Source organism: Salvelinus namaycush, chromosome 6 (genome assembly GCF_016432855.1).
Source record: "Salvelinus namaycush isolate Seneca chromosome 6, SaNama_1.0, whole genome shotgun sequence".
NCBI lineage: Eukaryota > Metazoa > Chordata > Actinopteri > Salmoniformes > Salmonidae > Salvelinus > Salvelinus namaycush.
The window spans coordinates 41944915-41965487 of NC_052312.1; the positions used below are offsets into that span (position 1 = coordinate 41944915).

At 45.7% G+C, this 20573-nt stretch overlaps 1 protein-coding gene across 2 annotated transcripts in view; it reads left to right on the plus strand.

Annotated features, from left to right (window-relative positions):
- LOC120050038 (protein O-mannosyl-transferase TMTC1-like) overlaps positions 1–20573 on the plus strand; it is a 111456-nt gene that overhangs the window by 65465 nt on the left and 25418 nt on the right. For both annotated transcript variants that reach the window (XM_038996645.1, XM_038996646.1), the window contains exons 8-11: positions 7090–7211; positions 12474–12641; positions 16488–16601; positions 20050–20193. In XM_038996645.1, the coding sequence (XP_038852573.1) occupies positions 7090–7211; positions 12474–12641; positions 16488–16601; positions 20050–20193 (548 nt within the window). The remainder of the gene's footprint in view (positions 1–7089; positions 7212–12473; positions 12642–16487; positions 16602–20049; positions 20194–20573) is intronic.

Sequence of the window (20573 nt, forward strand, 5' to 3'; positions counted from 1 at the left end):
TACCCTGCTTGTCCTTCCCGTAGTTTGCGTCAGTATAACTGTTTAAAGCTGAAAGAATTGTGAAAGCTCTTGTTCTCTTCCTGTAGTTTGGTAGGTAACTTTTCTCAATACGCTGATCTTCTTGTAGAGAATGAAGTGAAACAAGGCGGCAGGTAGCCTTAGCATTTTAAGAGCGTCGGGCCAGTAACTGAAAGGTCGCTGGTTCGAATCTCCAAACGGACTAGATTAAAAAAATCTGTCTGTGCCCTTGAGTAAGGCAATTCACCCTAATTGCTCCTGTAAGTACTATTTCTCAATGAACTTTACCCTAAATATGGCCTCAACACCAGTCATCCGGAACAGCCCACTCAAACAGAGTTCTGTGATCATGTGATGGGAACAGGAAGTGTATTGAAAAGGAGTCAGGTGTGTGTGTGCGTGCCAGAGAAAGACGAGGAAAGACAAGTGCAAGTGAGGAAAAGCTAGATAGAGAGATGCAGTACGAATGAGAGGGAGAGTCAAAGAGAGGAAGCGGAAGAAAAGGGAGCATGAAGACTTTTCCATTCGCAGGGAAGAGTGAGGAAATGATATTAACATTTAATTGGCCAGCCCCTGCTGGGTGGGAACAGGTTTACTGTAGGAGAAGCTGACTCGTACTCTACATTACAGCAATGGTATTCTGCTGTGCACTAATCAGACAGGGGTAAACGCATTAGGCTGGTTAGTGTCATTGGTTGTTAAGACAAGTTATCACTGCTTTGATGGCTTTATTTCGAGAGAGAGAGAGAGATGGAAGGTAATGTGTAGCACAGGGTCATTTATCCTCTGATGAGAGTGGAGTGGTACCATGATGGAGGGTTCATAGTACTCGAAATTCCATCTTTCTCACAGGTCGACCGATTAATCGGAATGGCCTATTTCAAGTTTTCATAACAATCGGTAATCCGCATTTTTGGACACCGATCATGGCCGATTACATTGCACTCCACGAGGAGACTGCGTGGCAGGCTGACTACCTGTTATGCGAGTGCAGCAAGGAGCCAAGGTAAGGTGCTAGCTAGCATTAAACGTATCTTATAAAAAACAATCAATCTTAACATAATCACTAGTTAACTACACATGGTTGATAATATTACTAGTTTATCTAGCTTGTCCTGCGTTGCATAGAATCGATGCGGTGCCTGTTAATTTATCATTGAATCACAGCCTACTTCGCCAAACGGGTGATTTAACAAGCGCAGTCGCGAAAAAAGCACTGTCGTTGCACCAATGTGTACCTAACCATAAACATCAACGCCTTTCTTAAAATCAATACACAAGTATATATTTTTAAACCTGCATATTTAGTTAATATTGCCTGCTAACATGAATTTCTTTTAACTATGGAAATTGTGTCACTTCTCTTGCGTTCTGTGCAACAGAGTCATGGTATATGCAGCAGCTTGGGCCGCATGGCTCGTTCCGAACTGTGAAGACTATTTCTTCCTAACAAAGACAGCCAACTTCGCCAAACGGGGGATGATTTAACAAAAGCGCATTTGCGAAAATAGCATAATCGTTGCACGAATGTACCTAACCATAAACATCAATGCCTTTCTTAAAATCAATACACAGAAGTATACATTTTTAAACCTGCATATTTAGTTAAAAGAAATTCATGTTAGCTGGCAATATTAAACTAGGGAAATTGTGTCACTTCTCTTGCGTTCATTGCACGCAGAGTCAGGGTATATGCAACAGTTTGGGCCGCCTGGCTCGTTGCAAACTAATTTGCCAGAATTTTACGTAATTATGACATAACATTGAAGGTTGTGCAATGTAACAGAAATATTTAGACTTATGGATGTGGACCGTTAGATAAAATACGGAACGGTTCCGTATTTCACTGAAAGAATAAACGTTTTATTTTCTAAATGATGAGTTTCCGGATTTGACCATATTATATATTATTTCTGTGTATTATTATGTTATAATTAAGTCTATGATTTGATTTTTGATAGAGCAGTCTGACTGAGCGGTGGTAGGCAGCAGCAGGCTCGTAAGCATTCATTCAAACAGCACTTTCGTGCGTTTGCCAGCAGCTCTTCTCAATGCTTCAAGCATTGCACTGTTTATGACTTCAAGCCTATCAAATCTCGAGATTAGGCTGGTGTAACCGATGTGAAATGGCTAGCTAGTTAGCGGGGTGCGCGCTAATAGCGTTTCAAACATCACTCGCTCTGAGACTTGGAGTAGTTGTTTCCCTTGCTATGCAAGGACCGCGGCTTTTGCGGAGCGATGGGTAACGATGCTTCGAGGGTGGCTGTTGTCGAGGGTGGCTGTTGCTATACTGTTACACTGGCAATACTAAAGTGCCTATAAGAATATCCAATAGTCAAAGGTATATGAAATACAAATGGTATAGAGAGAAATAGTCCTGTAATCCATATAATAACCTCAACCTAAAACTTCTTACCTGGGAATATTGAAGACTCATGTTAAAAGGAACCACCAGCTTTCATACGTTCTCATGTTCTGAGCAAGGAACTTAAACGTTAGCTTTTTTACATGGCAAATATTGCACTTTTACTTTCTTCTCCAACACTTTGTTTTTGCATTATTTAATCCAAATTGAACATGTTTCATTATTTATTTGAGGCTAAATTGATTTGATTTGATTGATGTATTATATTAAGGTAAAATAAGTGTTCATTCAGTATTGTTGTAATTGTCATTATTACAAAGAAATAAATAAATGCATTTTTAAAAATCGGATGATTTAATCGGTATCGGCTTATTTTGGTCCTCCAATACTCGGTATCGGCGTTGAAAAATCATAATCGGTCGACCTCTAGTTTGCATGCGGCTAGGTTATTGATAAATGATGAGTCTAATGGCTTTCTCCCTTCCTCGCTCTCTCTCTCCCCCTCTCTCCCGTCACACTCCCGACATGCAACAAAGGCCCTTGGGAGATGTCACATCAGTGTGACTTGCCTCTGTAACCCCTATGACCTCCCCTAGAGAGATCTGTCTGTATCATCACCCACAACCACCTCAAGCAGATTGAACAGGTGACCCTTGACCCCAGGAAGTAATTGGTGCATCACTCCTGTCCCCTGTTTGTGTTTGTCACTTCCTGGTTCCTGCCCTTAACCTTGACCTCAAGAAGTCATTGAAGCGTTTAAAGCCTGCTCTGTGGGCGCGTTCCAGGCCTGGCTACATTGAAGTTTCCTGCTAGATCACACAACGCCTGGATGAACGCAGCCCCATGCCACCATTGCTTGATGTGGGCATTGTGACTGCAATATACAGTAGTTTGTCTGCAACATGGTCAATGTCATAGAATTAGAATGACCACTTCCAGGGTCGGTCACTTCCTGATTTATATCCCTGACCATTGACACGGGGGTGTGGGGGGTCAGTACATCATCAGCAAAGGCATACAGTATAGAAAACTCATGGAACCAACAGCTGTCTGAGAGGAACAAGTACGAGAGAGGGCAGGGAAAGCCTGAGAGGAACAAGTACGAGAGAGGGCCTGAGAGGAACAAGTACGAGAGGGGGCCTGAGAGGAACAAGGATAAGAGAGGGCAGGGAAAGCCTGAGAGGAACAAGTACGTGAGAGGGCAGGGAAAGCCTGAGAGGAACAAGTACGAGAGAGGGCCTGAGAGGAACAAGTATAAGAGAGGGCAGGGAAAGCCTGAGAGGAACAAGTACGTGAGAGGGCAGGGAAAGCCTGAGAGGAACAAGTACGTGAGAGGGCAGGGAAAGCCTGAGAGGAACAAGTACGTGAGAGGGCAGGGAAAGCCTGAGAGGAACAAGTACGAGAGAGGGCAGGGAAAGCCTGAGAGGAACAAGTACGTGAGAGGGCAGGGAAAGCCTGAGAGGAACAAGTACGTGAGAGGGCAGGGAAAGCCTGAGAGGAACAAGTACGAGAGAGGGCAGGGAAAGCCTGAGAGGAACAAGTACGTGAGAGGGCAGGGAAAGCCTGAGAGGAACAAGTATGAGAGAGGGCCTGAGAGGAACAAATACGTGAGAGGGCAGGGAAAGCCTGAGAGGAACAAGTATGAGAGAGGGCAGGGAAAGCCTGAGAGGAACAAGTACGTGAGAGGGCAGGGAAAGCCTGAGAGGAACAAGTACGTGAGAGGGCAGGGAAAGCCTGAGAGGAACAAGTACGTGAGAGGGCAGGGAATGCCTGAGAGGAACAAGTACGAGAGAGGGCAGGGAAAGACAACTCCTTACAGTGGAGTGTGTTTGTTGGTTTATTTGCTCTATTTACTGTTCAAAATGATGGGTTGGATCCCATTTTGTGTGTGTGTGTGTGTGTCAAATAAAATTTTATTGGTCACATACACATGGTTAGCAGATGTTATTGCGAGGTTAGTGAAATTCTTGTGCTTCTAGATCCGACAGTGCAGCAATATCTAACAGGTAATATCAACAATTCCACAAAAAAAACATAATACACAAAATCTAGTAAAGGAATGGGATGAGAATATATCAGTATAAGATATATGGATGAGCAGTGACAGAGCGGTTAAGATGCAATAGATAGTAAAGAATAGGAAGTGAAGGATACAGTATATACATATGAGATGAGTAATGCGAGATATGTAAACATTCTTAAAGTGACTAGTGTTCCATGTATTAAAGTGGCCAGTGATATCAAGTCTGTAGGTAGGCAGCCGCCTCTCTGTGCTAGTGATGGCTGTTTAACAATCTGATGGCCTTGAGATAGAAGCTGTTTTTCAATCTCTGTCCCAGCTTTGATGCACCTGTACTGACCTCACCTTCTGGACAGAAGCAGGGTGAACAGGTAGTGGCTCGGGTGATTGTTGTCCTTGATGATCTTTTTGGCCTTCCTGTGACATCGGGTGTTGTAGGTGTCCTGGAGGGCAGGTAGTTTGCCCCCGGTGATGCGTTGTACAGACCGCACCACCCTCTGGGTGTGGGCGGTTGTGGGCGGTGCAGTTGCCGTACCAGGCGGTGATACAGCCCGACAGGATGCTCTCAATTGTGCACCTGTAAAAGTTAGTGAGGGTTTTCGGGGAGACAAGGCACATTTTTTTCAGACTCCTGAGTTTGAAGAGGCGCTGTTGCGCCTTCTTCACCACACTGTCTGTGTGCGTGGACCATTTCAGTTTGTCGGTGATATGTACACCGAGGAACTTAAAACTTTCCACCTTCTCCACTGCTGTCCTTTTGATGTGGATAGGGGGGTGCTCCCTCTGCTGTTTCCTGAAGTCCACGATCATCTCTTTTATTCTCACCTCCTCCCTGTAGGCTGTCTCGTCGTTGTTGGTTATCAAGCCTACCACTGTAATGTCGTCTGCAAACTTGATGATTGAGTTGGAGGCGTGCATGGCCACGCAGTCGTGGGTGAACGGAGTACAGGAGAGGGTACTATGATGTTAAATGCTGAGCTGTAGTCAATGAACAGCATTCTTACATAGGTATTCCTCTTGTCCAGATGGGATAGAGTAGTGTGATGGCGATTGCATCGTGTGTGCGTGCAAATGTACTCGTGTGTGTGTGTGTGTGTGTGTGTGTGTGTGTGTGTGTGTGTGTGTACTGCCTAGCCATCTGTTGGCCTGGCAGGGCTGGTGAGTGTGTGTGTGGTCTGGGACATATGTCAGTCGGCCAGTTCTGAAGGGTTCTACTGGGATGGACTAACGGTTGTGAGTCCAGAACTAGAGGGGTCTGATCTGGGAGGGATGCCTTGCTGCTGACCACCCACTATAGTCATCTGGAGCACTGGGCTGTAGCACAGAATATTCCTCTACACCAGGGGCTGAGAGAGGAGGAGAGAGGAAAGGAGGGATGGTGGAAAGGGAAGAAAAGAGGAGAGGAGGAGTAGACTGACAGGAAGCTAGAGGACATTTAGAATGGAAAGGAAAGAGTTGAGTAGAGGACTGAGGAGATGAGTGGTGAAGAGATGGAGAGATTGACAGGGCGGAAGAGCGAGAAGAGATGAACAGATGATAGAGAGGAGGAGGAGGATGGAGGGAGAAAGGTCTGCAAGGTTAAAGCAGCTGTGTCGCCGCCTGACAAATTGTGACAGACGTTGTACAGGCGCCTGCTGCCGTCACCATAGTAACGGAGAAGCAGTTGAGACATTGCTCTCTTCTACAGCAGAGTTAAGACGGACAGGGAGAATAGAACAAAGAAGAAGAAGAAGAGGAGGAGGAGGAGGGTTAGATGACTTAGAGTGGAGGATAGAGAGAAAAGGACAGACGAGGGAGAGAGAGAGAGTCCCCTGAAGGGGCTGTGTTGGAATGACATACAGGGAACCAATGACACATGGAGAGAGACTATCAACAACCCACCCTCCCCCATCCATTCACTGGTCCACTCCACTGCCTACTGTATGGGATCACACTGCTTAGAGCAGCACGGTTGAATGGGGGAGAGTGTGTGTGCATGTGTTAATTACTGTGTGATCCTATCTATGGCATAATATCTAGCCCCCAGTCTGTGTGTGTCTGTAGTTGACTAGTGTGTGATCCTATCTATGTTCGCATGCTGTATGTCCCGCGGTGTGATTAGGTGGTTGACAAGAGAATGAGGCGTGGATTGGACCGGCGACTTAATTAAGACGCCGCGGCTTTGTAACTGTAATTTAACGAGGGAATCAACGCCATTACCGAGGGCACAGTCATTAGACCAATTAGCTTCTGTTTGTTCTGATAACTACGCCGGCTATGTTCAGAATGGACAAACACAGAGGGATTTTTCACTCTTATTAAAAATGAATCGGTTCGACGCAGAGTAGATTTAAAATGAATGAACTGTTTTTAATGATCTACTCAATCGGCGTTGGGCTTCGATATTTCCGAGCATCAGTCAGATATGCTCAGTAACTAAGTGCGACATGTATAATGAATATGTCATTGATCTATTTCCACTGCTGTTTGAAGTGGGCATGCTTACATGCACATCATGTATTCAAACACTGGACAGTATGTGTGCTACTGCATACAACATGAAGGCAACAGGCGAAATGATTCAATGTGGGAATTTTAGGCTCTGGTTTTCCTATGGATGTGCTAACCTCTCACACTTTCTCTCCCTCTCTCTCTTTCCCTCGCCCCCCCCCCCCCCCCCCCCCCCCCCTTCTCTCTGTCTCTGTAGAGGTTGGAGAATAGGGAGGTGTTGCTGGGGGTGTTGTTCCTGGTCTGTCCCTTCATCCCAGCCAGTAACCTCTTCTTCAGAGTGGGCTTCGTGGTGGCAGAGAGGGTCCTCTACATGCCCAGGTGGGTTGTGTGTGTGTGTGTGTGTGCGTGCGTGTGTGTGTGTGTTATTGTAGGTAATGTGTGTGTCGTGTGTGTTTTCCCACCTCTAAACCTCTCTGGGTTAGGATGGTTTTTAATTAGATAGCTGGTGTAATTCTCCTGTGTGCAGTAGTGTGTAGACTAGCTTGGTTTCCCTTACTGCATTTGTGTGTGTTTTAGGGTTGACCCCATTTATTCAGCTGGTCGATTGTTTGCAAAGGCCAGAAACGGTGAGCAGCGGGAGGACCAGGTTTTTTTTCCTTCTGTTTAGGCTATATTGATCTCTGGCTCCCTCTTTTTAGTCATTTGTGTGTCTTCATTTTTATCCTACATCTACTGTAGTTGATTTATTTAACAATACACTTTAAAAAAAAAAATTCAACCAAGAACAGACGACTCTCGGTCGACCAATATATTTCTTTGTTGGGGACAGCCCTAGTGTGTTTATCTATGCGGGAGTTTACAAGAGTGTGTACGAGTGAGTGATAGAACATATGGAGAGCTCATCACACATACACACACATACACACATACACACACACACACACACACACACACACACACACACACACACACACACACACACACACACACACACACACACACACACACACACACACACAAGGTTATTTTCTGCTGTGCTTCACACTTCAGTCAAGGGCCTCTGGTACGTCCTTGCAGTGGATTCCTATGAAGTGCTCTCTCTCTCCTCCCTCTTTCCTTTACGCTCTCTCGTCCCTCTCTCCTTTACTCTTTCTGCTCTCTCCATCTGTCTGTTCTCTCCTTTACTCTTTCTGCTCTCTCCATCTGTCTGTTCTCTCCTTTACTTTCTGCTCTCTCCATCTATCTGTTCTCTCCTTTACTCTTTCTGCTCTCTCCATCTGTCTGTTCTCTCCTTTACTTTCTGCTCTCTCCATCTGTCTGTTCTCTCCTTTACTTTCTGCTCTCTCCATCTGTCTGTTCTCTCCTTTACTTTCTGCTCTCTCCATCTGTCTGTTCTCTCCTTTACTTTCTGCTCTCTCCATCTGTCTGTTCTCTCCTTTACTCTCTCTGCTCTCTCCATCTGTCTGTTCTCTCCTTTACTCTCTCTGCTCTCTCCATCTGTCTGTTCTCTCCTTTACTTTCTGCTCTCTCCATCTGTCTGTTCTCTCCTTTACTTTCTCTGCTCTCTCCATCTGTCTGTTCTCTCTCCATCTGTCTGTTCTCTCTCCATCTGTCTGTTCTCTCTCCATCTGTCTGTTCTCTCCTTTACTTTCTGCTCTCTCCATCTGTCTGTTCTCTCTCCATCTGTCTGTTCTCTCTCCATCTGTCTGTTCTCTCTCCATCTGTCTGTTCTCTCCTTTACTTTCTGCTCTCTCCATCTGTCTGTTCTCTCTCCATCTGTCTGTTCTCTCTCCATCTGTCTGTTCTCTCTCCATCTGTCTGTTCTCTCCTTTACTCTCTGCTCTCTCCATCTGTCTGTTGTCTCTCCATCTGTCTGTTCTCTCCCGCTACCTTGCATCACTCTAAGGACTCCTTCCTCCTTCAGTGCTTTCAAGGGCGTCCCAGATAATATGTTTCTATTTATTTTTCCTGGTGCTGATATCTTATAAGAAAATCTAATTATTTTTGTCTGTCAATGCTCTATCTCTCTTCTTCTCTTTCTCTCTCTCGCTTGACTTTCCATTTTCCTGTCTCATGGCCTACCCCCATCTCTTTCTGCTAATCCGGTCCCTGTGTGTGTATGTATGTGTGTGTGTCTGTGTGTGTGTGCGTGTAAGATTACCATGGCCGTAGGGGCCTGGAGCCCTGATCGGGCTCAGATAGGCCCTTGGGGGCCTCTGCCCTTTAAACACACATGCATGCCCGCACGCACACAGACACACACATTCACTCCTGCAGGTTGAGAGTTTAGAGTGTATAGCCTGGAGGAAGCCGGGGGGGGGGGGGGGGGGGGGGCTGTGTAAAATCCACTCTCTTCATCTTTCTCCACTCACTTAACCTCCTGCATGTATAATGACAGAATAAGGTGTCAACAGATGCTTCTCAAATATGTAAATGATCCCCCTCAAAAGCAGTTCCTATTGCTGTGATAGGAGGAGTAAGGGAATGGACCTCCTCCTCCTGTACTGTGGGGGGAGTTGATCAAACAGAAAACATGCAACTGTTTTCCAAAATGTATGTGTTGTATCGTCTCAGGCAGGTATATGTACTGTACAGTACAGTATGTGTGTTATTACAGCCTCGGTGTAACTAACCAGCGCAGTGGAATACTTGTCAACGAGGCAGAGGGCATGCTGGGATTGATTTAAAGTGAAGGGAACATGAGACGGTGCTAAAGAGAGACCCCTCACCTCTGCCTCTGCCTGTTACCTAAAACTAGTCCAGACACATGGCTGGGCACAGGGTTTTCACTTCCATCTAAATGTAGTCTTTATTGGACATGGTTGCTTTAGGGAGGTTTATGCTCATACAATAGGTTTTCTCCTGCTCTATATCCCTGTTTAACCTCCTCCTACCCCCTTCCTTCCTTTTCCTATCGCAGCCTAACTCAAATTGTTCTAATTCCCCCCTCCCTCCCTCTCTCCATCCTTCTAACTATTAATTCTGCTAATCTTTCCTTGCTCGGGTCTGCAGGGGACTTTCACTTATACTCCCTGAGTCATCTGCGTAGCTGAGCGCAGGATTAGTAGTGATTTCCATGCAGACAGGTTCCCCATCCCAGGGTTTAATATCGCCCACTCACAGCGCGACACTCGGCCGCTAAATGAATTCCACCCCAGCCTGAGGTATCAGAGATGCAAATGCAAAAGGGGATCGAGATTGTGTGTGTGTGTGAGACAGAGAGCGATTGCAATTATGTGAGCTAGCGTTTGCGTGTGTGTGACTGTTTGCATGCGAGAGAGAGATGTGTGATTTGTGATTGCGGCTAGAGAGACAATGTGGATGTGTGTGGGTGTATGAGAATGTATTGGAATCTTGTGTAACAGGACATTTCTACTATCCCTTTCCACTTTGCCGCGCCTGCAGAGAAAAGCTTTGTTTGCTTTTCAAATTAAACATTTGCCAGGTTCTCAGTTAGCATTCTGTGTGTTGTTAATTGATTTTCTCCGATGCTGCGTACCTTCCTTTTGTCTGACTTATCTGACGAACGCGCGAGCAGAACTTTTTAATGAAGCCCCAAGCGTACGACGATGTCTCCGGGGAAACGGAGTTCTGCTCCGTGTGTTTTTTGCGAGCTTTCCGCTGCCTGCAATCACACAACCATTTTACTCCACGACAGAGCAAGAGGGGAACGCTGGGACGTTATCATGGCAGGCAGGCTTGGTGTGTGTGTTTGTGTCTGGCAGGGCTATACAACTGACAGAGGCGCGGGCGTTTCAGCTGAATCCAGTGGCGGTGCTTTTCAGAGAGAGGACAATTAGCGCAGGGTAATCTCATTCATGATAATGCTGATTCACTCAGTTGACGGTCTGCTGTCTGAGATCAACGTCACAGTGCCTGCTCTCTCTCTCTCACACACACACACACACACACACACACACACACACACACACACACCGTGTCATTCTGAGAGACTGCACTTCTCTCATATGTCACATGCTTTGTTTCACACAGGCCTCAAGGCTTATTATGCTTACTCACGCACAATGCACAACACACACACACACAGTACTCAGAGGGGAGTTGTGCAGTGTGTGTGCCTGCATGCAAGCACGTGTGTGTGTGTCCATATCCCCGCTGTGTATTATCAGCCAGACCCCTGTAATGAGGATAGTTTTCTGCTCAGTGAATTCCAGCGTGTGATATCAAGGTCCCCACTTAGGCTGGCATTCATCCCTGTCCACCCACCCAGGACTCTGATTGGGGGGAGGGGCGTGCCGTGCGCCAGGGTAAATATTAGCACTGGCTAGGCCGTTAGCTCTGACAGCAGAATGTCTAAAGCAGGACTGATGGTTGCCGGGGCTGTCTGGGTGCTCTCTCGCTCTTTCTTCTCTCTCTGTCTCCCTTTCTCTCTCTCTCTCTGTCTGACACACACACTCAGGAGGATACTGTAAATCAGCAGACAGACTTTAAATAGCTGGCTGCTAGCTCTCTCCCATTTATTCTCCCTCGGTTTCAATCACTCTCTTTAGCTCCTCTCTCGCTCTTCTCCTCTGTCTGTCTGTCGCCGTCTCGTTCTGTCACATCCGTACTTTTAACGTCGTATTTTCTGCCTCCTTTCTTTTTTCAACCTGTTCTCACATTCTGTCTCTCTCTCTCTTAAGCTGATTTTCCTCTGTTTTATTTTGTCCTGGTTTTATTTTGTCCACCCACTTTCCTTCCTTCTGTCTGGGTTTGTAGTGGAAACTGCAATGGTGTGGAAGGAATGAGAGAGCCCTGTTTGCCCTGTGCTAATACACACACACACACACACACACACACACACACACACACACACACACACACACACACACACACACACACACACACACACACACACACAGGGGTGTGAGACAGCATTGGGGTGGGAGATGTGGTTTGTTCAGTCTTAGGTGTGTGTGTTTGGGGAGGTAGGGGATTGTAAGGAAGCAGCCATGTTATATTTCCTGTGGAAAAACAGGGTACTGTGGGATTGGAGAGGGGGGATTCTTGGATAGACTTCTAGGACTTCTTGAACTCTGGATAACTGAAAAGCACGTCATTTATGTTTAGCTCAAACTGTCAGGACACGGCGACCAGGGACGTCTTAACCATAAACAGGAAGTGTATGAGCGGCCAATGAGAGCTTCCTGTTCTAGAAAGGGGCGTTTTCCTAATGTATCATTTTATTGTGTCGTTTTCTTATCGAATCCTGTCCAGGGAAAACTCTAGAGAAGCACATTGGTCTCAGAGTAGTGAATGTCTTTGAGAGCAGGATGAATAGAAAGTCTTATTCATGTATGTACTTACTCTGCAGCACTGGACTGGAGATGATTGAGTGGGAGATAATTGAAAGACATCTCTCTTTCTCTCTTCCCATCCCCCCTCATTTCGGCTCCCCTCCTCTCCTTCCTCTTTCATCTCTCCCTTCCCCCTCTTTACTTTTACAAACTCCCCTCTCTTTCCCTGCCTCCCCTCCTCACTCACATACCTTTCTCTAACTTCTCCCCTTCCCCCCATCCTGTCTCCTTCCCCCACTCCTCTCTACCTCATCTTCACTCCCCTTCTTCTCTCTGACCTTTTATCCCCATCTTTCTTCACTCCCCTCTCCCTCTCCCTCCCCTTTACTCCCTCCTCCCCCAGTATGGGTTACTGTATCCTGGTGGCCCATGGCCTGGGGAGGTTGTGTTCTGTGGTGGGTCGCTGGGGCACCACGGCCCTGACCGTCTCCACGCTGCTGCTCCTCCTGCTCTTCTCCTGGAAGACCATTCAGCAGAACGACATCTGGCTGTCCCGGGAGGCCCTCTTCAGGTCAGTGGTATGGGGTGTGTGTGTGTCAGGCCCTGATTAATGTAATGGCTTGAGTTATCACCAGTAGCACATTAGAGAGGCTTGCTCTTACCACGCCCATTTTCTCTTCCTCTCTCCCACTATTTACCCTTCCTCTCTCCTTTCCATGTTGTTTTACAAGCCGGATTAATGGGTGTGAATATAAAGATGTTTATTAGAACATGGCAAGGTCAGATTACATGCTAATCGCGCACACACACACACACACGGATGCACGCCCCCTGACCCCATCTACAGTATATGTCCTCAGCAGACGTTATCTCTCTCCCAGACTCGGCCGCATGCTGTTTATCTGTCCATTCCTCTTTCTGTCTGCCTCGCTAACAGATAAGGACAGGCTACTAAGACACCTCATTTCATCCCTCCCTACCTCCATCCCTCCATCTCTCATTCTGGGATCTAGGCAATTTACTTGTCTAACATCAGCTAGCTTGCGCTGAAGTGGGAGGGTAATATTTGAGGTGTGTCCTTAAAAACAAGCGCAATAGTGACAATTTCATGCAGCGCTAAAGGGACGTTTTAAGACCCACCAAAAGCAGGTCTTAACAGTAATACAGTTGGATTTGGAGAGCGGAAGGGCAGCCTATCCAGCCATGACACAGTACCTTTTGTGCCGGTGAATCCCGTAGTTAGAAATGATTGGTTTCCCTCCAAAACCAAACATAGCATAGCCTACCCTCCTCTTAATGAAGGCTGGTTTAGCAGCATCTCAAAGGTGTGTATTTTTATCCTGGCCATTAGCCAAATAGCCTATGATTTAAAGGGGTTATAAATGGTCTACTGAGAGTGCTTTGAAATATTTGAGAGGTTTTAGCCCTCGTGCTTTTTATTATTCATAATTCACATACCTGCATAATTCATTGAACTTGTTCGAGTAGGCTATTCATCTCCATTTTCAAAGAGCGGCCCTCGTCCAATGACAAAAGACACGCTCCTTCAAACTATTCAGTCCTATAATGCCATGTCAACGGCAGATTTTTGTTGTTGTTGAGAATCTGCCTTGCAAATAGGATACAATAATAGTATTTTGTATAGACGTGCAAATGTTATGCGTAAAGACATTTAGGCCTACATGTGCAAACAGTGCCATGGGACAAGAGAAGCGATTTATGATTTCATGCTTCTGACCCCATCCAATGTAGAAATATTGTTGTTTTAAAAAACAGATTGCTTTTTTTTGGTTTATACGATTAAAGACCAAGCCCTTCATAGGCTACCCTTACCTTAGGCCTAGGCTACTAACGAATGCTGGTTCAATGGCAATGCATTGTCTTTTTTATCCTTGCCTTTATCCTAGCCTATCCATATAAGGTGTTAAAATGTTCTATTCGTCAGAGTGCCTTGAGTGAAAAATATACCTCACATCTTAAAACATAAACAAATCTTACTTGCATTCTTAATTTCACTTGTTCAGGTATCCATCCCCATCTCCAAACAGCACCTCTCATTCAGTTACCAAAGACTCGCTTCTCCAAACATATTTAAATGATTTAGTCCTATAATGCAGTATCAACTGTAGGCCTAGGCTATATTTTGCTTCTTGAGAACGTGCCCCACACATATACAATTTACAGGAGCCTAGTATTTTTTATTTTAGGAGAAGTGCGATGAGGAAAGACATGTAGGCTCGTTGAAGCCAATTACAACAACGATGACTGTCAACACTCCAAACATATTGAGGGAAAATAACAGGATTTAACTTCTTATGGCTGCAAGCCCGAGGTCGGTACACCTATGACAACATCCAGCTCAAAGTGCAGGGCGCGAAATTCAAAAAAATATTTTTTTTTAATATTTAACTTTCACACATTAACAAGTCCAATACAGCATATGAAAGGTACATCTTGTGAATCAAGCCAACATGTCCGATTTTTAAAATGTTTTACAGGGAAGACAAAATATGTAAATCTATTAGCTAACCACGTTAGCAAAAGACACCACTTTTCTAACTCCATCAGTTTCTTACTCCATCAGGTGCTATCACAAATTCGACCAAATAAAGATATAAATAGCCACTAACCAAGAAAAAACTTCATCAGATGCCAGTCTGATAACATATTTATTGTATAGCATAGGTTTTGTTAGAAAAATGTGCATATTTCAGGTATAAATCATAGTTTGCCATTGCAGCCACCATCACAAATCTCACCAAAGCGACTAGAATTACTACAGAGAGCAACGTGTATTACCAATTTACTCATCATAAAACATTTCTTAAAAATACACAGCGCATAGCAATGGAAAGACACAGATCTTGTGAATTCAGACAACATTTCCGATTTTCTAAGTGTTTTACAGCGAAAACACAATAAATCGTTATATTAGCATACCACGTGCAAACGTTACCCGAGCATTGATTCAAGCCAAAGAGAGCGATAACGTTATCATCGCCAAAATATATTAATTTTTTCACTAACCTTCTCAGAATTCTTCCGATGACACTCCTGTAACATCATATTACAACATACATATAGAGTTTGTTCGAAAATGTGCATATTTAGCCACAAAAACCGTGGTTATACAATGAGAATAGTAGCAAAACTGGCCTGAAAATGTCGGGCGCCATCTTTGACAGTGATCTTGTCTAATGAATAACTATTCATAAACTTGACTAAAAAGATATAAGTTGGACAGCTATCGAAAGACAAATTAGTTCTTAATGCAATCGCTGAATTACATTTCTAAAATTATCCTTACTGTGCAATACAGGGTTCGCCAAGCAAAGCTATACCAAAAAAAATGGCGGAATATGCGTTTAACATTTTTCTACAGAACAACGATTTATCATCTTAAATATTTCTTACTATGAGCTGATCTTCCATCAGAATCTTGGGCAATGTATCCTTTCTCCGGTCTAATCGTCTTTTGGTCGAAAGATGTCCTCTTGCCCTGTCGAAATGGCCACTAACGTTCGGCATGTACTGGAAACGTGCCCAGCCGTTCAAAGTGCATCACAAAGAAATGCCTCAAAACCGCACTAAACGGATATAAATTGCTATAAAACGGTTTAAATTAACTACCAGGCGCAGGAAGAAAAGAAAGCTACTTCCGCCTTGTGCTCTTTTATACAGGCCCTGATTGCGCAATCGACTCCATTCAAATTGTCACCTCTTACTGACATCTAGAGGAAGGCGTAGGCAGTGTTTGTATCCTCATAGCATTTACAGGGACCTTAAAACTGACCTGGGACCAGGGGCCAAGATTTCTGAAATCTCACTCCCTGTCAGGAAAAGTGCTGTAGAATGAGTTCTGTTTCACTCAGAGACATAATTCCAACGGTTATAGAAACTAGAGAGTGTTTTCTATCCAATAGTAATAATAATATGCATATTGTACGAGCAAGAATTGAGTACGAGGCCGTTTGAAATGGGCACCTTTAATCAGAGCTACTCAATACTGCCCCTGCAGCCATAAAAAGTTAATTATAAAAAAAAAAAAACTATCACTCGTTACTGTAGCCTAAGCTTTTTATTAAACTGTAGTATCAATCCGCAATGGACCAGGACGAGCAAATTCAGTGCCCCCAGTCGAATTGCAGTTGATGACAATGCAAAGACCATCAATAACTTATAGAACTTGAGACAAACGCATGCAGTAAAAGGCGACTGCACTTCCTGGCTTGGCCTTGTTTTGAAGATTGCTCATTAAGAATGCTCGCGGCCACGACTGAAGCCAAACGAGAGTTGTCTTGGGGGTGTGGTTTGGTGTGGGTGTGGTTTGGTGTGGGTGTGGTTTGGTGTGGGTGTGTTATGTTCATCTGTTTCACTGCCTCTCCTACTTTCCCCCTCATCCTCTCTCTCTCTACAGGTCTGGCATCCAGACGTTGCCTCACAACGCCAAGGTTCACTACAACTATGCCAACTTCCTGAAAGACAGAGGGCGCCACCAAGAGGCCATCCACCACTACAAAACTGCTCTCAGGTCAGTTATAGTGTCCATAATGACAGAGCTTTTGCTGTACGCCACTACAAATCTGCTCTAAAGTCAATCTCAGTGTCCAAGAATGTAAAACTACAGGAATAAGATGGAGTTTAGGTGTTTCATCCTGATCACCATGTCAATTGGACACAGTCCCGCCAAACCACAATCATTCCTCAACCACAATAACACCATCAGCTTTCAACGTTCAGGGATACGGTCATTCTGCCAAAACCACAGTCTAGGTTCTCAGGGCGTGTTTGGAACCTCAGGTGACCTCACCCACCCCAGGACCTGAAAGTTTTCAAGCTACAGTCCAAATTACGTTCGAGGTAAGAAAACCAACTGAGAAAGGCGAAGAAACCCCATTGAAAGCTTGGCTCCAAACCTCAATCAGCAAGCGGTCATGAAACGGTCAGGTAGGTCTCAACGGAGTACAGTTCTTCGCCCTTGCTCCAGGACAAAGGGAGGACATCTTTCTTAATATGGCATGTCGTCCCTATAATGTCTAGACTGTACCTCCAGGCCTAACTAGAATTCATTCATTTAAGTAGGAGACACATTATTGATTATCGTAGGTTGATGGTCCGCCCCCTCAATTAATTACAAAACACTCTTTCATTAAATCAGGAGGAACTCTGTTTGCTGCACATAAATGCATAAAGGCGCGCACGCACACACGCTCTCTTGCTTGCACACACAGACACACACTAGATTGCATATTCTCAAGCATGTAATGGCCTTGTCTCAGCTCGATGCTTGCACCCCATTCATCTCAGTGAGACACAAACACACAGCGCTGTACCTAATGAAAGAGGGGATCCATTTGTTCTGCCTGTCACTGGCCCTGGCCCAGAGGGCTATATATTTACCCCCCAGTCCAGCTTTCCCTTTTTCTCGTCCCCCTCTCTTCCCTCCACACTACCACCCTCCATTCTTCTTGAGTCATAACTGATGATCCTTTCAGTGCTCTGTCATTTTGTCTGTGTAGTTGTGCGGGTGTGTGTGAGAGAGTTTGTTTGTCTCAGTCATCAGTATTTGACTGACAGGAGCAAGGAAATCATGCTGTGTATGTCTACTGCTGTATCTGAGTCTCTCTCCCCTCCTGCTTCTCCTCCCTTCTCCCCTCCTCTCTCTTCTCTCCCCTCCGCCTGTTTTCCCTCCTCCCCCTTCCCTCCATGTCCCGTCCCTCCTCCACTCGCTTATCTCCCCTCCTGCTTCTCCTCCCTTCCCTCCTCCCCCCTTCCCACCTCCTCCCTTCCCCCCTCCTCTCTCTTCTCTCCCCTCCGCCTGTTTTCCCTCCTCCCCCTTCCCTCCATGTCCCGTCCCTCCTCCTCTCGCTTCTCTCCCCTCCTGCTTCTCCTCCCTTCCTCCCTTCCCTCCTACCCCCTTCCCACCTCCTCCCTTCCCCCCTCCCCTCTCTTCTCTCCCCTCCGCCTGTTTTCCCTCCTCCCCCTTCACTCCATGTCCCGTCCCTCCTCCTCTCGCTTCTCTCCCCTCCTCTCTCCTCTCTTCCAGTGTGCCAGGGGCTAGCTAGAGCCAGTTTGACTTATTTGGACAGAAGGGTTTAGGTCCAGTGGGATCATTCTTTTCTCTTTCTGCAGTTTGTTCTTTTACCTTTCTATTCCCCCTGGCAGAGATGTAGACGCTCACTGAAGGATGCTCCGTGAGCCGGCTTAGCTAGAGTGTTTGTGTGTGTATAGGGATGCATATCTCAGACCTCCATCAGTTCCATTCCCCGATTTCTATATTCCTCATCCCCCTATCCATCCATCTCTCCATCCTCCGAATACCAAATCATTTCATCCACTTTCCTCCCCCTTTTCCTATCTCTGTCTCATCCCTCCATGTAGTTAAAGACAGACTAGCAGAAGTGTGCTCCCCCTCACTCTCTTTTCCTGTTCCCCACTAATGCCTTCTCCTGCCTGTATCTACATATAGCAACAGGAAAAGTGTGCTGTTATAATCCTGTCCAGAACCCTTTACTGCTTTTATCCCACTCCAAACCACATGACTCTCTACACAGAGGCTGCTCTGAAATGGTACCCTTTTCTCTATATAGTCCACTACCTTCGATCAGTTCCCATCGGGTTCTGTCAAAGGTCGTGTACTGTATAGGGAATAGGCAGAAATACTTTAAGAAATGAAGAGATGGTAAATTCCATTTGTTTCTTAACGGCTATTGTGTATGTTGCTTGTACGTTGTCAATGGGACATCTGGGACATTCTGGACAAGTGGGAGTCAATTGGGCCCTAGCTCAAAAACCCAATATTAGCATGAATTACGTGAACAAGAAAAACAACATTACAAATATTACCAAGACGTGAGATAATAACTTGTTCTCTTTAATAGCATATAGCTTTGAAATCGGGACATGACGTAGGGAGAAGGGATTGCGTGACGCTTAACTTAGCAACCGCGTGACGCAGCATGACAACGTGAACGCGATTGGTCTACAGTCTACTGGGCGAGGCATTATATGTTACATTCTACAGTCATTGGCCAATGACATTACCATCTCCTCATTTCTTCAAGTACTTCTGGAATAGGGTGCCTTTCTTTCAGACAACAAAGTTTAACCCTCGGGCAATATACCTCCAATTCAAATGAGTTTCGCAGCTCATTTTTCTTGTTTTTCATTTGGGCTAAAAGGTGGTAAGAGAGAGAGGCGATGTTGTTACCCTGGAGTCGTTGGTTTTATTGCATTCTTTCGAGGTTGTTTTATTAGTTTGTTTTTCAGGTTTAGTGTTCTGGTCCCCTGCTTAGACATTAGATTGGGGGATGGTGTGTGTGGGGATCAATAGTGTGCTCACGGCAGTGTGCGTGCCACTAAGTCCACACTGCTTCCTTTCTAGGCCGTTTCACACTGAAAGGCGACGTAAACTGTGACTCGTTAGCCAATGGAAAGGAGCCTGAGTTGCCATGGAAATGGACACGGTTGTCGTGGCGTTGTTTAACCTCTCGCCCCCGGCGTTGTGATGAGTGTCTCTCACAGTTATGGCACTAATAATTCAAATGGATTTGCAATTACATGCCACCTTTGACCCGGTCCTTTCTAAAAGCACTCAATGCTCTTTAAGGGCGTTTCATGCCTTATTCAGACACTCTAGAATGATTGATTTACAGAAGCCATTTTGTGTACGATAACCATTATCAGGATAACAACCACTCATCCTAATGACGGTATCATGGGGGTCATGTCGTCTTCTTGTATCGCTTTGGGGGTCATGTAAGGATACATGAGAAGGGTCACATATCCCCAAAGTGCTAAATTGCTTCCTGTCATCGGCATTGATTTCAAGGACCAGACCGATCAGGCACCTTTTCAACCATTAGCGGTCATCACTAAATGTGATTCCCCCCCCCCCCCCCCCCCCCTCCTCCTCTCCCTGAACCACTTTCCTGCTCTTCTCCTTTCCTCCTCCCTTCCCCCTCCTCTAACCTCTCCAGGTTGTGCCCTCGCCATGCCAGTGCCATGAACAACCTGGGTACTCTGACACGCCACCCAGAGGATGCCGAGCACTACTACAGGACCGCCCTGGACACCAACCCCCAGCACAACAGAGCCCTGTTCAACCTGGGAAACCTGCTCAAGTAGGATGTACACACACACACACCTGCATGCATATACACACACATGCATGTGCACACGGCATGCGCACACACACACACACACACACACACACACACACACACACATTGTGCGTGCACTCAGAGGTCTCGGCACAAGGCTCGCACCCCATTCATTCGTACACACACTGTTCCTGCAGCTCACATAACGAGGGACACACAGTGCCCTACCTGAGGATAAATGGCTTACATTAGCAGAATGCTGTGTCTGTTCTTTCTCACACAGTCATAGCGCTGAGGGGTAATAGTTTAGACACGTGGTGGCGAGCTGTTCTGCTTGTTGCTCATTAGGGGTGTGTGTGTGTGTTTGTCATCCCTGTCACTCTGGCAGGAGGCTGATTGGA